The sequence below is a fragment of the Centrocercus urophasianus genome, unplaced genomic scaffold (genome assembly GCF_019232065.1).
Source record: "Centrocercus urophasianus isolate 14NV4802_14NV808 unplaced genomic scaffold, USGS_Curo_1.0 seq_30, whole genome shotgun sequence".
Taxonomy (NCBI): domain Eukaryota; kingdom Metazoa; phylum Chordata; class Aves; order Galliformes; family Phasianidae; genus Centrocercus; species Centrocercus urophasianus.
Window position 1 is genome coordinate 3,635,694 of NW_024884867.1, and position 19,375 is coordinate 3,655,068.

At 40.6% G+C, this 19,375-nt stretch overlaps 1 protein-coding gene across 9 annotated transcripts; it reads left to right on the forward strand.

The window, feature by feature from the left end:
* Positions 1 to 52: 52 nt before the first annotated feature.
* Positions 53 to 15,984, forward strand: LOC122165548 (melanotransferrin-like). 9 transcript variants are annotated; one of them, XM_042828659.1, is made up of 20 exons: positions 53 to 363; positions 473 to 530; positions 1,393 to 1,412; positions 2,258 to 2,394; positions 4,156 to 4,319; positions 5,714 to 5,813; positions 6,772 to 6,948; positions 7,290 to 7,452; positions 7,562 to 7,626; positions 7,922 to 8,079; positions 9,141 to 9,327; positions 9,472 to 9,620; positions 9,840 to 9,930; positions 10,235 to 10,300; positions 10,596 to 10,778; positions 11,801 to 11,957; positions 12,683 to 12,765; positions 13,933 to 14,117; positions 14,494 to 14,680; positions 15,681 to 15,984. In XM_042828659.1, the coding sequence occupies exons 4-20, from the start codon at positions 2,343 to 2,345 to the stop codon at positions 15,788 to 15,790; spliced, it is 2,277 nt and encodes a 758-aa protein (XP_042684593.1). In that variant the 5' UTR covers positions 53 to 363; positions 473 to 530; positions 1,393 to 1,412; positions 2,258 to 2,342; the 3' UTR covers positions 15,791 to 15,984. The 9 variants fall into 9 exon arrangements, with proteins under 9 accessions (XP_042684593.1, XP_042684591.1, XP_042684592.1 ...); XM_042828657.1 differs by lacking the exon at positions 1,393 to 1,412 and adding an exon at positions 1,594 to 1,633; XM_042828658.1 differs by having other exon boundaries at positions 53 to 260; positions 412 to 530; positions 1,382 to 1,412.
* Positions 15,985 to 19,375: the final 3,391 nt, after the last annotated feature.

Below are 19,375 nucleotides of genomic sequence, written 5' to 3' on the forward strand. Positions count from 1 at the left end.
GGACGGGGCGGGGCCGGAGGGGGCGGGGCGGGTGAGTTGTGGGCTGAGGCTGTTCGTGGCGGGCTGTAAGGGGTGCTGTGGGGCTGAGCGAGTGTTGGAGCGTGGTGTGGCAGCGTTGTGACTGTTAGGAGAGCAGTTTACTGAGGAGGGGGCAGTGCTGCTCACCTTGAGCGAGATGTTGAGCTTAGACCGCATGGCGTTGGCTGTCCCTGTGTGATAACACCACAGGGGGGCTGTTGTAAAGATGAGGTGGAGATAAGGTGGGTTCCGCCCTCCTACGTGTGTCCGCAGTTGGATGCGGGGCTACCGCGTTAGCAGCCAGCGGCTAATTGCTGTTTCCTGAGTGCTGGGGAGGTTTCAGAGGTGAATCACTATGAAAGCATTCCTAAAGTGTCCTCACCTCTGCTCCAGGCCGAAATGCTCTCATGACCTGCTGTGTTTGTGATTAATGCTTGGCTGTCCGTTTTCCCAGCCAGGACTCCGTGGAGTCTGCAGAATGTTGCTATTTTCACATCGTAGCAGCAGTATCTGTAAGTAGCTGATTAAGCGTCTTCTACCTTAGGCGTAAGTAGGAAAGTCTGTTAATAACATGGAATAGCAGAGATCCAGCTGTAGCTCTCACGTAAAGTAATAACATGAGCTGGCTCAGCTGTCAGGATGCACATTTTCCTCAGTTAACGTGAGGTAGGGCCAGCAGGAAGCACAGCTGCAGAGGTGGGATTTGATGGCACCAGGTGCGCTGCCCCCAGCACGGCAAAGGCTGCGGCTTTGATGTCTGACTGCGCACTGCAGCAGGGCCAGACCCACAGGCTGCCCCACATCTGAGTCAGGAGTGACTCAAGGTTAAGCTGTAAATGAAGCACACTTGTTTATAGCATGTTTTAATTGGTGTGGACTTAACTGGTTAGTGATCTGGCCTGATGTAAGTTTTTTTTTCCTGGCATTGGAAGTATATATTTACCTATTGTCTTAGAACTATTTCAAAAGAATTAGTTTATTCTAATTTGTTGTAGTGTGATTATTTTTTTCTTATGTTGCCATGTTGCAATGTGTTGTGCTGAGAGATTGCATGCACTCAGTGGGGAATGGGGCACAATTCCCAAAGTGTTCTGAGCTGAGCTAGAACTATGTGGGTGAGCCAAGTCAAAGGGTGGGATAATACCGTGATACATAGAATCATTTGTGTTGGAAGGGGGGTCTTAAAGGTCTTCTAATCCAACTCCTCTGAAATGGATGGGGATATCTATAGTTCTCTTATTAAATGAGAGAATGTAGGACTTTGGACTTGAGAATGTCCAGGAAGCATAGGAATGAGTGAGAGAGGTGAGCTCCTGTGCTCAGACTAATGGGAAATGAGATAACATATCAATAAATGCTGCAGATTTTGTGAAGAAACCTAGGAAACGGCAAAGGTGAGCAGTGGAGTCTGTGTACACAAACCAAAAGAAGGAAATGGGGAATAAGGTCTGTGAGTTGCTCGGATAAGGTATATAGCACAGGAACAGAAATGTGGGAGAAGTGTTGTCAAAGTGCACGAAGCAGAGGAAGTGCTAGGAGGAAAACAAAACTGGGAAAAATACTTTCTTTCTCCAGGACTCGGAGTGATCAAGTCTCTCCTGAAAAGATAAGATCAGTGCGTATTAGCAATACGTATATATTTGTGTTGTTTTTTGTTTTTTGTTTTTTTTTGCATCAGTTCCATTTATACAGTTATGCTTAAATATATACACATACATATTAGCTCCTCTCTTTATGTGGAGAGAGGGAGCAAGCTAATGATGTGAGTCATAGCTGCTTTAGAGTAATTAAGAGGCAATACTTCTCTAGGCTAAATGTTAGGGAGCAGGGAAACAAACCAGTTTGGAATGAGACTGCTGTGCTAGAATGGAATGAAAAGAATCAGGAAAGCTGACAAAGTCAGGATTCTGTTCTAAATTCTTAGGTGGGCATAGGGTTACTTTTTGTTTGACATCATGCAGTAAATAAACTCTCTTACCATGCCAAAAAAAAAAAAAAAAAAAAAAAAAAAAGGGAAAAAAAAAAAAACCCTACTTCAAAAACAGAGGTTTTCGTTTCTTTGTATGTGAGTAAATGCACTGATAAAAATGCACTGATATTTTCCAGCTGTGGGCACTAAATAGGTCACTGTTCCTTTCTTCTCTATGTGCGAAGATGCAGTATCTGACAGAGCTTATGTTTATTTATTGAAAATCTCATTTTCTTTGTTGATGCCCAAACCCTCTTTTCTATCTTCCAGAGAGTTTGGTCATCACTGTGGAATTCCTGGTATGAGAATGCAGAGCGTCAGATAGAGAGTGGATCCTTGCTGAACAACTGTAATCATGAAGGCAGTTCTTATAATTGTCCTAATCATCTTCACTTTGCTGTGTTCAGGTAAGTTTGATGCAGAGAGGGGAAAGAGAAAGGTGAGCTCTGGATGAATTATCAGGATACAAACTCTAATATGTGCTGTGGTTTTGTTTTCTTCTGAGTATAGAATCTGCAGCCAGAACTGTGCCTGTGATTTCCATTAAGATGGTATTTTTTCAGTTTGTTCATGGGCAGATGGTGACCCTGCTGGTCTGAAGGCAGCTAGTTTCTCCACAGTTCTGTGAAGGTTTCCTTTGAGTAGCTGGTGTCCACGCACTCATTAGTGCTGTCAAAATGAATCAGTATATTTTAAGCTGCTCCTCTCAGAAACTACAATGGGTTTCTTTTTGGAATCGCTCTGAATTACCATCAAAACATTTGGAGTGCTAATGTCTGACATCGTGCTCCAAGGAATAAAAGCTTCAGTGTTCTAGTATTCAACTTTGCTATTCCAGGCGTTTTTTTTTAATATTAAGTGGTTGTTAGAAAACCAAATGGTGTTCTGAAGATGACAGTATTCAAGCTGTTGCAGTCTCTTCTTTCTATTCAGTACAGGATTCTGTCAAGTTGTATAACTGCAGGCTGCTTTCATGTATGAGATCCACTTTCTTCTCTCCTGAAATGCATCATATCTTCTTGAAATAGCATATCTTGAAATGCATATGAATATTTTATAGTAGAGGGCAGTTGATGAGAAGAACATAAAATAAATCTGAATAGATCCAAAATGGATAATTACGGAGTATGAAGCAAAAGAGGAAATGTTGTTGGCAAATCTGTGTCCCCTTTGGTTGTAGGCTTACAGTCAGTATAGACAAACCATACCCCCAGCTTCCCCTGGAAAGGGAGGTATCACCTTCACCTCCACTTCTAATTGTATCTTCCTCATTCTTTCTGCTGTGTGAGTTCCTAGCAACTAGTTGTTGGTTGCTCTTTTAAATTGGTTAATCAGCTTTCATTTGGGGAAAGAGCTGACAACTAAGTAGTTCAGTTGTGCTACAAATTTATAGAGCGATCCTGTGCAGGTTCTGTGAGCTCATTCAGAAATGAAGGTAATTTTTATTTGAGTTCTTGCTTGATGTGGTGATCTTGTTGATAATGTTTTTCTGATACACTGTTCAGCGTAGTACGTGATTATTGCTTTTCAATAACAGAATTGTCCTCACTTTCTGTCTCTCACAGTGCATATCTGGAAGATAGCTCTCAGGCACTTGAGAAAATGCTGGGAAGCTTCTTGGGTGCACTGTGGCTAATTGAGGAGCTTTATGTGTACTCTTGGGTGCCTCAAAGTACACTGGTGGACCCTGCAAAGCATCTAGGTCTCACTGAGGAGCTTCTTGGATAGTCTGAGAAGCATCATTGCAGGTGATCTCGGGCACCCAAGGATGCTCTGCGGGACCCTGGGAGATATGTAGGGCACACTGGGAAGCCTCTGGGGTGCCCTGGAGCACACTGAGGAGCCCCTGTATTTACTCTCAGGTGCCCAGGAAAAGATCATGCCATAATAATTGTTGAATCTTGAAAAATCTGTCTGAAAACTAGTTTGTTGCTGCCAGTCAAGAGGAAGCATAGAGACTTAATGGCAGATGTTTGCTCTCTTGTGTGTGGAGCCAAAGTGCTTGGGTGCATCTCTCCTGTGCCTTCATGTGTGTGGATGTCTGTGTGAGCAGAGTCTTATTTATGGAGCTAATTAAAACAAAACAACCTCTTCCTTCCATGGGGCCTTAAACTGAGTTTGGTTTTGCTAAGTCCTACAGTTCTTGACTTTTTTTTTTAATCCCACAGGGAAAAAGTTTCGATGGTGCACCCTCTCTGATCTAGAACAGAGGAAGTGTGCTGAGCTGTCCAAAGCACTGACAGCTGTGCTGCTTGTCACTAACACCGATTCGTTTGCCAGGATTTCTTGCATCAGAGCCCACAATACATATGACTGCATTGATAAAATCAGAGTAAGTTCACAAAGATTTTTAGAACTAACTTAATTTGAACCAAATTCTCTTTTGAAGTAGAAACTGGCTATCAACTCGTGGAGAATGAAATGCTATTGACAGGATGGTATGTCACATAGGAGAAAGTACGTTGGATGTTTCAGAAATAATGCCTCCTACTTGTTTCCACAGAAACTAGAGCAGATAAAAAGAGCACTATAACACTAATTGACAAAGCAAATTCTCTGCTACAAAGCTCTATTTTTCAACATAGTCACCACCATCAGCTATGCATTTTTGCTAGCAGTGAACAGGAGCCTGCATACCACTCTTGTAAAAATCTCAATGGGCATCTGAATGAGGCTTGTCTTTCACATCACCATTGCCACTGTCAGAATGCACCACCCACTGCCTCACTGTGCCCACATCCACTGTTTGGCCTCCATAAGTGTTCAGCAAGAGTCAGTTAATTCAGTCATACACCTTTGCCTCATACACACTTCCATGTCAGGCACCATTTTGTCACGCTGCCCCTCTGCTGCTATCAGTCACTTCTACTGCCATCCTGCCAACATAATGAAATGGGAGGCATTACTTTCAGAGCAGGCCTTGTACAAGGTGGCTTGAGAGATAAGAATTCAAATATGTGAGCCTTCTACTAACCATACTATTTTACCCCAGCTTGCATTTTCCAAGAAATAAATATAAAATTGCATGAAAATAAATGGACAAATCCAAACTAACAAATTAAAGCCAGGTCAGAGCATTTTTCCTTCCTTGTAAGTTTCAATCCTACTCTGACTGGAATTAATATTTTTCTCTTCCCACTTTTCCCCCTTGTTTTTAACTCCTTGTTGATCGTCCCTGGAGTAAAGGATGGAAGTTTTTTTTTCCATGTGAAGATTTTCAGTTTTAATAAAATTATGAATGAGGCCATTTGTAGGATTAGCAAGCAAAACCAAGAAGGACTTTCTTGTTTGTTAAAGGAATTATTTAGTTCATGTTTTCATGATAAATAAAATAGGCTTGTTAATAGACTTAGTTCCATTTTTAGGTGGTTATTATAACCAGGAGAAATCTGAGAAGGTTTTGGGGTTCTGATGGAATAGTAGGAGGAAAAAGAAGCCTTTTTATTCAGGTGGCATTGGAATTGTATTTTTGGAATGGAAAGACCAAAGAAGAGGCAGGAATCAATGTCACTGATAAAGCACAGATACTTATTTGAAAGTAACAGCCTTAATCCTGGTGAAGTGTTAGTAATTAATAGCAGAGATTCAGTTAAAAACAAAGCAAATGCTTGTAAAAGTCTCTGCTCACTTCAAGAGCAGAGTTTCAGCCTGACGAACTGCTCTGTTTCCATTTAAACAAACTTGTTTTGAGGGTTTTGCTGTTGTGGTGTTTGGTTTTTTTTCAAGGTGAATAAAGCAGATGCTGCTTCTCTGGATGCAGGAGATGTTTACTCTGCTGTAAAGCTGTATGGTTTGACCGTTGTGGCAAAGGAGATCTATGAACAGGGTACGTACATAAAGAAGAATGAACTGTGCTTCTGATTTGCCTGGTAAATTGCTGTGCAGGCAAAGTCTCTAAAAGTTGGGGGAAAAAAGGTCTATTGATTCTTAAGTACTTTGTGGGAATATGGAGATGACTAACAACATATACTTTACATTGGTGTGTGTAAAACATATAGTGATGAATAAAATTCCAGTGGTGCTTTTTCTTTCCAGCCTATGGTGCTCTCATCACAATAAACTGTATCCAACCCTGCCCACAGCACTGATACACTGGGGTTCCACATTGCATAGGGAATGAAGAATGTTTTATCCCATCTGTGTTAATTCTTATACCATATTCCTTATTAGTACGATTGTTTATTAATTGTTCTTTAAGAGATCAGTTTCTGTTGTTGATTCGTTCTCTGTTCTTCACAGAAAGAGAAGTATATAAGATGGTGAATGTTACGGTAAGATTCTTTAGCTGAGCAGTCTGTGCACTGACTGATTTGCAAGAGAAAGCCAAGTATATTGTAGGAAATACCTGGGGGGCATGACTCTGAGAAGGAAGCCAAATTAGCAGGTGGGTGTAGGAAGAGACTAATCAGAGGACATTGCGAGAGCACAAGTGAGTTTTGTTTTGACTGAAAAACCATGCAGTCCTAATGGAATCGATACATTTCTGTCACCTGATCCCTAGGTTTTAAGGATAAAACAGAAGTTCTTTCTGTTGGGATACCTCAAACTCTTTGATACAAATGTTCAAAATTCCTGAGAAGCAGCCTTGCCCTTTCATGGTGCTCACTTTCACGATGTAGTCAGTATAGTGTGAAATTCCTGGTATGAATTCTTCAGTTTAATGTGCCTAAATTTTTTTTTTTTTTTTCTTTGCAACATTTAGAGGGGAATTGAACCTGGTGCACAGACAGAAGCTGGGGAGTTGGGCTTTAGTTATTTCTGTTGCATGTTTTGTCCTATCACAGGAAATTGTGTTTTTGCTGTGGCTGTTGCCAAACGAGGAACTTTGGATATCCAGAGGCTACGCGGTGTGCGCAGCTGCCACAATGGAGCCAGATGGACCTCAGGCTGGAATATTCCACTTGGATTTCTCCTTGCAAGGAATGATCTTTCCTGGGATGAGGGACAACCCCTGAGCCAAGGTGCGTGATAGCAACTGTAGCTGTGTCTGCCCTCAGCAAGAGTGAGTGAAACAGGGGCAGAAGTGTTACCAAAACAGGAAAATCTTGGTGTTTTGTATACAGTAGGGAACAAGACTTTGCAATATCAAGCCAGCACAAAGATGGTTTTGAACAAGAAAAATCAGATCACTCTGTTTGCAACAAACATTTCAAATTTGCAATTTAGACAGTGAAGCTGCATTTATTTGCCAAAGAGCAACTTTTTTCTAAAGCAGCATATTGCCTTACTTACAGTCATAATATGTTTGGCCTCTTTCTTCCATCTTTTTGTATTTGACTTTCCCCTCTTTTTTTCCCTGCAGTAATCAGTGAGTATTTCAATGCAAGTTGCATCCCTGGAGTTGGTGTTGCTGCTCCTCAGCTGTGTGCTCTCTGCCAAGGACAAAAGTCATATATCAGAGACAAGAACCACTTCTGTGAGACCAGCAGCAATGAACCGTTCTACGACTCTGATGGAGCCTTCAGGTAAACTGGCTGTTTTGAACTTATACTGAATTCACCTTTGGGGAAAAAGAGCTAGTGAGGAGAGAAAAGGCAGATGACACGTTAATGGATGGCATTTGTCTTCTTGCAGGTGCTTGAAGGATGGAGTTGCAGATGTTGCCTTTTTAGATCACCTGACAATTATGAGAGCCACAGGTAGTCCTAAAAACTCAGATTCCTTTTAACCTTTGTCTGTGCTATTTCCTGCATGGGAGTTTGGGAGATGTGTTTGTATGTTTATTGTCAGTCACTGTAAGCAGTTCAGTGGTATTTCTTGGCTCTCCACACAAGTCAGAGGAAAACAGAAAAGGAGGTTGATAGGATGGGAGCAGACAGGCATTTTAATGCAGGTGATTTCTTTAGGCTAAAGTCTCTGCAGCTGCCAGCTGATTTCCTGACTATTAAGATTCCTTTTAATTTTCAGTGTTTCGTGAATGTCCTGTTATTTCAGAGTCAGAACAACAAGAATATGAACTCTTATGTCCTGATGGAACTACAGCTGAGCTGAGCAAGTACAACACTTGTAACTTGGGCAAGGGGCCTGGCCGTGGCATCATCACCCGCCACAACTTCCAAAAGATCACCAACAAATTTCTTACCATGATCCAAGTGAGTGGATATTGTAAGCTGTATATCTCTGTACACGGGATTTTCTTCTGTATTTGTGTGGAGCTCACCACTCAGTTTGCCTTCTTTTCTCAATAAATTTGTGGTTATTCTGAAGAAAATGTTCAACATGAATTGTTCTGGAGAAAGGTCCTGTACTAGTTTCTGACAGAAAATTTTACTTCTGAGTTGTTCTTCTGTAGAAGAGTGGAAATAAGTTAAGAGGAAGATGTCAGAACACCCAAATTGGAAAATAGATGGTTATTTCCATTCTGCTCTAAAGCTTATATGATAAGAGGCACATGGGTTCAGGCAAGATTCAGCTTTAAGAGGGTGAGGGAAACAATTTATAGCATCTGTTACGTTGATATCCAGGAATTTATGTGGACCTGAACTTGAAATGTATATTACTTAAAGATGTTAAGAAGCCACTCCACATTTAAAATAACACAGCAAAATGAATAATTCCAACCCAGTGAGCTGTGCTATCTTGTGAACTTGGACAAACAGTGGAAGTACAAAATCCCTTCTGTGAGAGGTTTTTCACATGTCCTTGTCAGTGTGCTTATTGGCACGTTCCTTAGCTATGTTCCCTATGCATAACAGTGGCTATGAAGTAATATTCCCAGTACATTCTTCAGTGCATGCTACTCTTCCATCAAGCTGGACAGCTCTCCTTTGCACACAGTGCTTCCCATTGTAAAGCACAAGACATCTTGTACCCAGTTACTGCAGTTATCTGTCACAAACGTTTCCCATTTGGCCAAATTACTTTAGTTGCCCTTATAGGGCAGGAGGCATTGAGCACAGCCCAATGAATTTGGATAACTAAGATGACAGGTAAAATTCTTCAAAAAAGGAAACTGAATCTCAAGCAATATGTTTGTAGGACTGTAACCATCCAGTCACTGTGGTACCTATGGGCTTTGTCACAGTGTGGTGGATACTGGAACCCTGAACACTATGTTACAGGCCATTGCTATGATGGGTGAAGGAGGTGAGGCTGCCTGACACTAAAAGGATGAGATGAATTTTTGCAATTAAAAATGTTGCTTTTGTCCTAGCGTCTCTTTGGTCGAAAAGGAAAGGAAAGAGCCAGATTTGAACTTTTCAATTCATCATCCTTTGGAGGGAAGAACCTTCTCTTTAGAGATGCCACTCAGCACCTGCAACTTCTCGAGGAACAGCTAGAAATTGCATATGTCCTTGGTCTGGATTATGTAGCTCTCCTTAAGGGACTAGGTCATGAAGGTAAGAAGCTTCTGGAGGACTGTAGATGTCCTGTGCTATTCCTCCCTGCCAGACCCAAATGAATAAACTGAAGCATCCACTTAATGAAGAACAGATTGTTGTATGATTGATGTGGTTCCACTGTGCTCCTTCTTTCTAATGCAGGGAGCTCCTTGGACAACAGAGTTGTGCGCTGGTGCTGCATCAGCAATGCTGAGCTTCGCAAATGTGAGGAGTGGGCACTGAGCATCAAATCTGACCCATTAGTCTGTGTCCAAGCAACTTCCATGGCAAGCTGCATTGAAATGATCAAGGTAGGAGAGTCCCTCAGAGAGCATGATAATCTGCACAGCGTGCATGTTCAGCTTAGGCAAGGATAAGTGGAAAAACACTTCTACACTAGAGGGAGCAGTGTAGGAGGAGTGACAGGCAATTTATGCAGGGGAATTTCCAGCCAGTGGAGAAGTACAGCTGCTTGGTTATACAATTAATGCAATTCCTATTTGTGTTATTTTCTGTAATGCTGTTGACAGAGTAGTGAGGCTGATGCAGTCACTCTGGATGCAACCCACGTCTACATTGCAGGGAGGTGTGGATTGGTGCCTGTAGCTGCAGAGTGTTATGGTAAGTTCTTGTGTGCACCATATAAACATAGTTAAATGTTGACACATTGTGATGTTTTGTTATGGAAGCAGGGATCCATACACATATCCAGGCACCCTTCTCAGCTCTTCCATTAACTGGCTGTAGCTTTTGATCTGTTTGTGTATTGTATCTCTTCTATAAAAGAGGTGGAGATACTGACATGGTTCAAGAGGGGATTGCAAGGTTATAAAGTTGGTTGTTTTTTTTTTTTTTTATGCAGTGCTGCCATGCAATGAGAATGACAGCAGTTGCAAGATCCTTAATGGTTGTCTTCTCTCTCCAGGGCAGGTTTGTGCTCCAGCTGATGAGAGCACAGAGGAAATCAGCAAACTTCATCTAAAGCGCAAAGGTAATGAGAGAACTTTGGAAAGGCAAAATATTTCAACTTTCCTGAGAGTGCCTCTTAAGATTTCTGTTGGGATGTATTTGCATGCTCATTTGGGAAAGAAATTGCACTGCATTTTCAGAACTTTCACTACAATGTGTGGCTGCTAGGGTAAGAGCTCTGTGACTAAGCAAAGAATGCAGATGATCCACCACTAACTGAAAATACCATGAGGGGATGAGGGAGGGAAGACTGGGGCTCTGCCTATTTGGAATACTTCATTGCCTTTATATAACTGGTTGCTGTCATTGTTTTGTAGGACTGTCACCTGTTTATGCTGTAGCCCTAGCTAAGAAAAATGCCAAACAGATTAACATCCATAACCTGCGGGGGAGGCGATCATGTCACAGCCACTTGTACAGTCCTGGAGGATGGTTACTTCTTTCCAGATACACAGTGGGACCTCTGGAAAACATTACTGAAAACTGTGATATTGGATCTGGTATGAGTCGCTCTGGGTTATCTGTGAGGAGATTCTTGAAGTCTAAAGCCTAACATTTAGGCTTTAGAAGGAATCTTAGTTTAGGAAGTAAGATTGAAAAGAGTCTGTGAGGGCAGAGTAAAAGAATTTTGGTCTTGCATATCATTGGAGATGTTCATATTTGCTATGATGTGCTCCTGTATAGAGCTCTCTTTTCAGTAGTGGATTTCTCCTAGACTGCATATGATGTTCCTTAGCAAGCAGATGCACCATAAATAATAGTGGTATCTGTGCCTACATGCAAAAGAAAGGATGATCAAAAGACAAGTATCCACTCCTAGAGCTCAATGTGTATGATTCTGTGTTTTGTTCTTTAAAAGTCAGCCAATTTCTCTATCTCTTTCTTGATTAAGTTGTCTAATCGATTAGTTGAAATGCATTTGTTTATGTTCTGGGTGTAAAAAGTTATGGGCTTGGTTTATCTCAAAATATTTTAGGAAGACCAAGTACAGTTGTAATAGAAACTCTTCCTCCCCTTGTTCTTTTCACCCACTGTCTTGCCTCTTGATCCTTCTGTGTTGTGCTTGTGCTCAACTTAGTTTATCTGTGTGGCTACTCCAAAACCTGGAGAATGATGATCTCCTGTTTCTATCTCTCATGTTATAGGAGAAAAAAGTACTGTTCCAATTGTTAATACTTTCAAGATTAGGTATGAATAGAGATGTTGCCAGCTGCTGTATGATCTACATAGTTAACTACATAGTTAACATGATCTACTCTCACACTTCAGCTTGGTTTGCTTTCTTGAGTTGCTTAGTTCTATCATTTTGCCATTTTACTTCACCCAAGAAAGAGTTGATTAGTCGCATGGCCAGCAAGTGCAGTCTCAAAGGTTGTTGAAACAATTATTCCTCTTATCTGAGTATGTGTGATTCTTCATGCCATTTAGACTTCTTTCCATCAGTTACTAAGATGGAATCCAATTCTTCCAACAGAAGAAGATACTTTGCTCTAATCTCACCTGAGTTTTTTCTTCTGCTCAGTTTACCAGAATTACTTTTGGAAGGGCTGCATGCCAGGAGCAGATGGAAACCTGTGCAAAGTGTGCATTGGAGACAGTGAGGTGGAAGGAGCTCGAGTATCCAGCAGATGTGCTGCCAGTCACAATGAACACTACTATGGCAATATGGGAGCACTCAGGTAATACTTCTTTCCAGAGTCAGACACATGGAGCAATAGCCAGGATTGGCTTATTATTTTACTGATGGTTTTCTATGGAAGCTTTTTTGTTAAGCAACTGGCTGTATAAACTTTTGGTAGCATGTATTTTGCTTAGGCTGCAGTTGCTATGATTTGTTCAGATGGTTGGAGAGTTTCATGTAACCTTTTATGGAGCAAGACAATGCTTCCAAACATGTAAGATGTGGAGCATTGGAACAGAACTCATTTAAGAGATGGAAAAATACTTAGAAGATCAGAAAGTAGAGATGATGTAGTAACAAGCACTGTAATAAGCAGTGATTAGACTGGATTATTATAATATATATTTTTAAAAGGAAGAAATAGTTGAAGGTTGTGTAGAAAAGGAACATTAACAGTGAAAGTGCTTTCATAGAATATCTGTAGTTCATTTAGCTGAATTAAATTATCTTTCCTGGCTAGGCACAGATGGGGTTACTTGGATGCTGTGCTGCAGCTTTGACTTGGGAGCTGCTTTAAGAGATAAATGAAATTGTCTTGACAAACACATGAATGGTGCCCACTGACATCTATGCTGACATCACTAACTTGTTCCACACATAATGACCAAATAGCTTCAGATGAAGATATTTTCAGCTACTCCTGTTTTAGCTTCCAATGATTGTCTAAGATTCAGTCATTGTAATGGCTGTCTCTGGTAACTTTTTATTTTCCTCCTATACTAGGTGCTTAGTTGGCAATCCCAGTGGAAGAAGCTTTGGAGATGTAGCTTTTCTGGAACACTCAAACCTACTCTGGAATATAGAGAGTGAGATGCAGATATTTTCTTCTAATTTAACAATGTAAACTGTTCTCATTTTCCACACTGTGACTGTGACCGCTCAGGATCAGTGTGGAATAGGTTTAAATTAAGTCTATGAAATTGTGTTTGAAACCAGAAACGTACAGCAACTTTCCTGCATGTAGATGTTATGGTAAAGCTTTAAATTCAGGTACTGTTCAATTTCAGAGAGGAAAGAGAAAGAATCACTGAGTGATTAATGCGTTTGCTGGGGACAGGAGGGGAAATCATCCTTGGAGACTACACTAGTTTTTGGAAAGCTCAAAACTATAAAAATTGATTTTTCCCCCTGCACCTTCTCACACAGGCATGTACAGAGCATGTACCCACTGTTTGTATCAGTCTAAAGAATGAAAAGAACAGAGACACTGTGGGCTACTTGTCCTCAGAGGTGTTCTATAGCTTCACCATGACAACTTTTTGTTGTTTCATAGGTACTTTCTGGAATAAATGGTCCAGGTAGGTAGTTTAGTAGGTAAAAATACTGCAAAGTATTTCATTGCTGCAGTGAGAAATGAGTAACTTCTTCCAGGAAACTGAAGTTTGCAGGAGTGTAGCTGTTGAATTTTGTTGGTGGAAATGGTTTCAGTTACAGGAGCTTAAATCCTCTCAATCTCTTAAACTACTTCTACTGGTCTAAGAGCTAAAATGTACTACTCATAGAGGGCACTCCCACTTTGTTCAGCCTGATAAAATACACTGAAATTCAACTCGGTCAATTTCAGTAGCAGAAGAAAACTTTATGAAAGAGAAATATCTGTAAAATCAAGCAGGCATATAAGAACCTGGAAACCCACAGGAATTCATGCAGCAGTGAGCAGTTTATTTGAGGAAGCACAGACAAGGAGTATGAATTTCTTTGTATTCAGGAAGTGATCAGTGAAGATGAGACATAAGCTGTTTGTATGCTTTAATGTTGCTCTGCACCTATCTTCTAAAAACTAGCTTCAGCTCATTAACTTGGTTCCTCAGAGAAAACACCCAACTATTCCTTTTGCATTCTTAATAGATGAATATACAGCATGTGTATTCACTCAACTCCTTCCTCTCTGTTTTCCTCACTGCATGAGATTCACCTCGTCTTCTGCATTTGTTTTTTCAAAAGGATTTTCCTTCACTTCATCTTCTTTTCAGATCTGGAAAGCTCTGGTTGGGCAAAAGGTTATACAGCTGTTGACTTTGAACTCTTGTGTCCGGATGGAACGCGTGCTGCAGTCACCGAATGGGCTGGCTGCAACCTTGGTCCCGTTCCTCCCAGCACAGTCATGACTCGACCAGTCACTGTCACTAAAATCTATGACTTCCTAATGAAATCTCAGGTAAGGTAGATAATGGGGGGAAAAAGTTAATATGTTAAGACTTCTTATATACAATTCTGGAAACCTTTTCGTTATCAAGAGCTTTGTATGCTAAATGTATAGAGTGCCTTCAGATCTGATGTGACAGAATTAAGAATGTGTGTAGGAGATTGGAGAGTTCAAATAATGATTTTTCTCAAAGGCCATCAGTAGCCATCACACTCCTTCTGAGAAAAAAGCCACTCCAAAGTCATATCTTTTTTTGTATGACTGTACTGAATGAAAGTAGATCTGTTTTTTGGTTTGTTTTTTTTTTTTCCTGCTATTATGAAGCTGATGGTCACCAACATAACCTTGGTATTTATAGTCCCAACTGTGGAACCTCTTTTCTGTTTAGGAATTTCTGGAGACCAAGATGGATTCTGAATTCCGTCTCTTCCAGTCACAAAAATATGGTGAGAGTGATCTGCTTTTCAAAGATACCACTCAGTACCTTGTTCCTGCAACTCACATGAGCTATCAGGAAATCCTTGGAGAACCTTTCTTTCAGCTGGCAGAATCAGTGTTTAATTGTACACCTGCAGGTAAAGTCAAATTCTTCATTCCGAGTTAGAGAAAAATGCAAAGCAGTAGGAAGTTTTCTGTGCACAGACACGGCCCTGTGCTTTACATTGACTTTAGAGGTGATTTCTACACAACCTTGTTAATGGAGTATAACATTTGGAGTGTGTTTAGGCCTCTTGCAACTGCTATCTGTAAGCACTGAAACCAGGGGTCTATGGGAGCGATATAACCAATATGTGTCAGAGCAAGTAAGAAGTTATTGAAGTGGAATTGTTTTCCTTCCACTCAGAAAGTTTTTTTCCTATCCCAAAGATCTGAGTATGTCAGGCTTGGGAAAAATATTCAAACTCTTATATTCAACCTCAGAATAAGTTTAAAATTCCATTTTTAGAAAGGATGCACTAAAAATTACAGCAAAGAACTCAAGTTAAAAATCTTTTTGTATTTATAGGACAGCTTTCTCATTATTATCTACTGAAAGCTATATGAAATTTATATTTAGTTCTCACTGGAACTGAAATGAAACGGCTTATGAGTCAGGTCCGAGTTGCTAGGGGACCTAAAAATCTGTGTTGAAGTAAAAGCAGATTGCACAATGTTTAGATGCCTGAGAGTTTACTACTTGTTAAAAAACTGAAATTCAAAGAGGGAATTTCACCTCTGTTCAGTTTTAGTGAACGGTAGCTAGAGAATTTGTAACTGTCAATGCTGATGGAGTCTTTAAGGATGTATTCTCTTACTGGTTTGTAGGCATCTTAGACTTTTGCAAGCAGGATATCTGTGCCTCCTCATCGGTCTGACAGCTGCTATAAAGGCTTTGCAAGGCATGAGCTTTCACCAATGCTGAAAACAAAGAACTAGACTAGTCCTGCCTATCCAGAGCAATCTGCAAGGAAACTGGCACCTCTGGACACATATGCTGGTTATTCTTTTGTCATAACCTTTGTTTTCTTTAGAAAGTAGATTTTATGTTTATGATCATGTAATACTACTGCTATGTCATCCCTTTCTTGTTTGAAGCACGGAATTGTGTGCAACAGCTTTCACCAGTCCTCATAACCCACAGCACAGAACTAGGATCAGCAGTTCTGGTTGCCTACTATGGAGGATTCAGCATTTTGGGGGACTAGCAGGGTCAGTGCAGTGGATTAAAGAATGGACTGCCACGAGTGGCGCAGGTTAGTGGGTAGCAGTTCACCTTGCTTTACCTGTTTTATCTTCTAAAATTTGTTTCCATGCAAAAAGTGCAACTGATATTTTGGTGGCTGCAGAATTATCTTCCTGTATTGCAATTGCAGTCCATGTTTGAACACACACACACACACACACACACACACGTATGATAGATGGTTTATGTAATCACTGTCAGAAGTCTCTTCTGCTTTTAACTGGCAATAACACATTTCCTTTTTTTAATCAAGGATTTATACTGGTAAATCAAAATCTTTTTCTCTCAAATTCATGTTGTAAGACATGAAGTAACAAGCGGACCTGGATTCTTGCAGCCTTAACTTGAAGGGAAGCAATGGATATATGAGGGCTGCTCCAAAAGTAATGCCTTCTATTTTATTGTGTTGGCCCATGATGTTAGGTTTGGATGTTGGTGGTACAGCAGTAGAGGCTGAACCTTCCCACAATTATTGTTACATCCTATTGCTGTGTGACAGATGGCAGCAGAGAAGGATTCTTGACAGAATGGCGTCTGATATGATACAAAGGTGTATAATTGAATTCCTTCATGTGGAAAAAAATGGCACCCTTGACATTCATTAATGCTTGCTGAATGTTTATAGAGACTGCACAGTGGCTGTGAGCACAGGGAGGGACGGGTGGTGTGTTTCAGCAGTGGCAACAGTGGGTCAACTCCACTGGTGTATGTTTTTGCAAGTGTGGCATGCAGGTTCTCGTTCATTGCTGACAAAAACACACAGCTAAAAGTGGTGACTGTGTTGAAAAACTGTTTCATAGCTGAGAATTTGTTCTATCAGATAGTGTGATTGTAGCTGTTATTTCCATGGAAATAGAAAGGAGGCATTACTTCAAAGCAATTCCCATTCTTCTCAGAAACACAAATCATTACTTTATAGTAACTACAATGACACTTCTAACGTCAAAATACAAATTTTTAATTAAACTGAATTTTTTTTTTTTTTTTTCTTTCTTCCACACAGAAACTGTCTGAATGTGATATCAAGTCTTATCATGCACTGTGTTGAAATCATAGTTTTGTTTTGCCTGTTAGGGGAGGACTTTGTGTGGATGACTACTCATTTCATTTTCCAATGAGTGTTATAACCTACCCCCACGCTGCCTGACCAGGCAAATTGAACTTAATTAAAATAAATACAACAGCACAAAGACCAAAACAGCCAGCTTATACCCAAATGTCACAGTCTTGCTCTATAAATACAGTTGCATTAACCACTGCTATCAATAAGAGAAATGCCATAAGTGAAGACTGGCCAGCTGCACTAGAGAAAGTAAATCTACCTCCCCTACAGAGCAAGGGAAAAACCCCACAAAACAATAAAACCCCTAAATCAAGCAAAACTAGCCAGTAAGAGCTCAAAAATACTCAGTTGTAAAATACAGTGCTAGAGTGACCTGTTTTTAAGCAGCTTATTTCATGCCTAGGTTGCCTTTCCTTTAATTTACGTTAGCCTTTTTCATTTCCCTTTTTTGCTTCCTAAGAAAAAATAAATTGCACTTTGAGCAGCACAGAGGGTTATGGATTCAGTCCATCACAGTTGAGGCTGGTCTCTAACTCATTTGTCCCACACTTGTCATTAACTAAGCAAATAGCAGAAAGCAGATGCAAATCCAAAGCCGTGTACCTTTAAGAAAGAAAGGAGAGAAATAAAATGTAGACAAGTCGCAGTATGGTAGCAGAACAAAACCTTCACGTGTGGCATCACAGCCGGGAAGCTGTAGCTCTGATGAAGTGGAGAAAGAGCAGGGTCTATTCGAGGTCTTTGGAGCGCTCCTTTCCTTTCTTTACTGGAGCTTACATGCCACCTGCAGGACTCGCCTAACATTGCACTTCAATCACAGGAACAGCTCTGCCAAGAGCAAGAATGCTGCTGAATATGTAGTACACTGAAACCTGGGTTATAGGCATGACTTAATGGGCTGTGAGGGAGGGGAATTACTTTCTGTTACAGCTCTTACAAAAGCTTGTGGAGCCCTGTTTGATGTTCCCATGCTTCAACTTTGAGTTAGAAGCAGGGGTTTGATTTCTTTCACAGATTGCATTAGATGTGAACCGTGGTGCTGCTCCAGCTTTGAAATAGTTGGTTCCAAACCTAGGGGGAATGGTCTGTGCTGTCTCGATGTTAGTATTATGAAGAGTAGTTTGGTAGTTCAGTGTGCTTTATAGAGCACAGGTCCATCTCTGTTCCTTTTAAAGTATGGCTATAGAAAAATCAACACTGGAATTGCTGCTGCATACCTCACGAACAGCCCACCACTTAATTGCTGTCAGTCTCTTGGGAGATTGGACCTTTTTCCCCACAGCTGTAGGACAGATGTATTGTGTGCATTTACTAATACAAGCCTGAAGAAGGCTTAAAAACAAACAAAAACAACAGAAAGGGTCTCAGAAAAATTTATTTCCATAAATTAAAAACACACAAAAGAAACAGTAAAATTTTAAATTCACACAAAGTTGAACAAATAAAATGCCAAGAGCTTGATGGAGGCTAATGGCACAGGCGTACAAATTCTCACTGAGCTATTTGTTGACATGATAGCACTGTATAGACATTTAATCCACAGTTAGCATCCATATCCTAGAAAAGCACCTGGAACACAATATGCCAAAGGCCCGAATCGTATGAAATACAATAAATGAGAACTGCTTGCAGAAGATCATATCCAGCAAACATCAGAACTCAAATGTATGCAGCTACAAGGCCAGGCAGGCAAACTTCCTAATGTACATTAAGTAGTCTTAGCTGCTCCAGTTGCAGCATGATGAAAATAAGATTTTGTTTTTAAGAAAAAAACCCTAACCCTCATAATCAGCAAATTTAGTAAAAAGAGCTGCCTGTCTCTGAAAAACAACTGCTATGTGATGGTGCACACCAAAAGCTTTGCGTTTCTTCTCAAGCTGCTCTAGACATCATTCTGTGAGCCATATCTATCAATACCTTTCCATGATGTTACAAGAAAAAGAAATTACTGGAGTAGGCTCTATGAAAAGAGAGTTGTACACATTCTTCCGCTAGGGAAGTATTTTAGACTCCCAAACATTCTCTCTACTTTTTTCCTTCAATAACCTGAGACAGAAGCAGCCCAGAGTGGCAGTTACCTACCTTTGCACCATCATCACTCCCAGTGTACAAAGAACAGCCACAAGGAACGAGGTTGTTCCATGAGTGTTGTAAATAGGGACAGAGGTGGGAGAGGGAAAAAAGTGCACACGCATGACTGACATCTGTTCCTGAGGAGGATGGGGGGAGGAAGAAAAAAAAATGCTTTGTCTCAATTAGCTTACGACTATCATACAAATATGAAACCAAATCAGAATAATTCACAGACCCTAAGGTCTGAGACAACCTAGGCAACTGCTACATCATCTTCTTACTCCTCCAATTATTGTAAATGAAAGGGGATCAAGTGTTTTCTTTCTTATGCCCCCTCTGCTGTAACTATTAAAAAGTTAAGAAGTGTTGTTTCAAAGCAATTAATTAGATACAAGACAGAGCAAGGAAGCA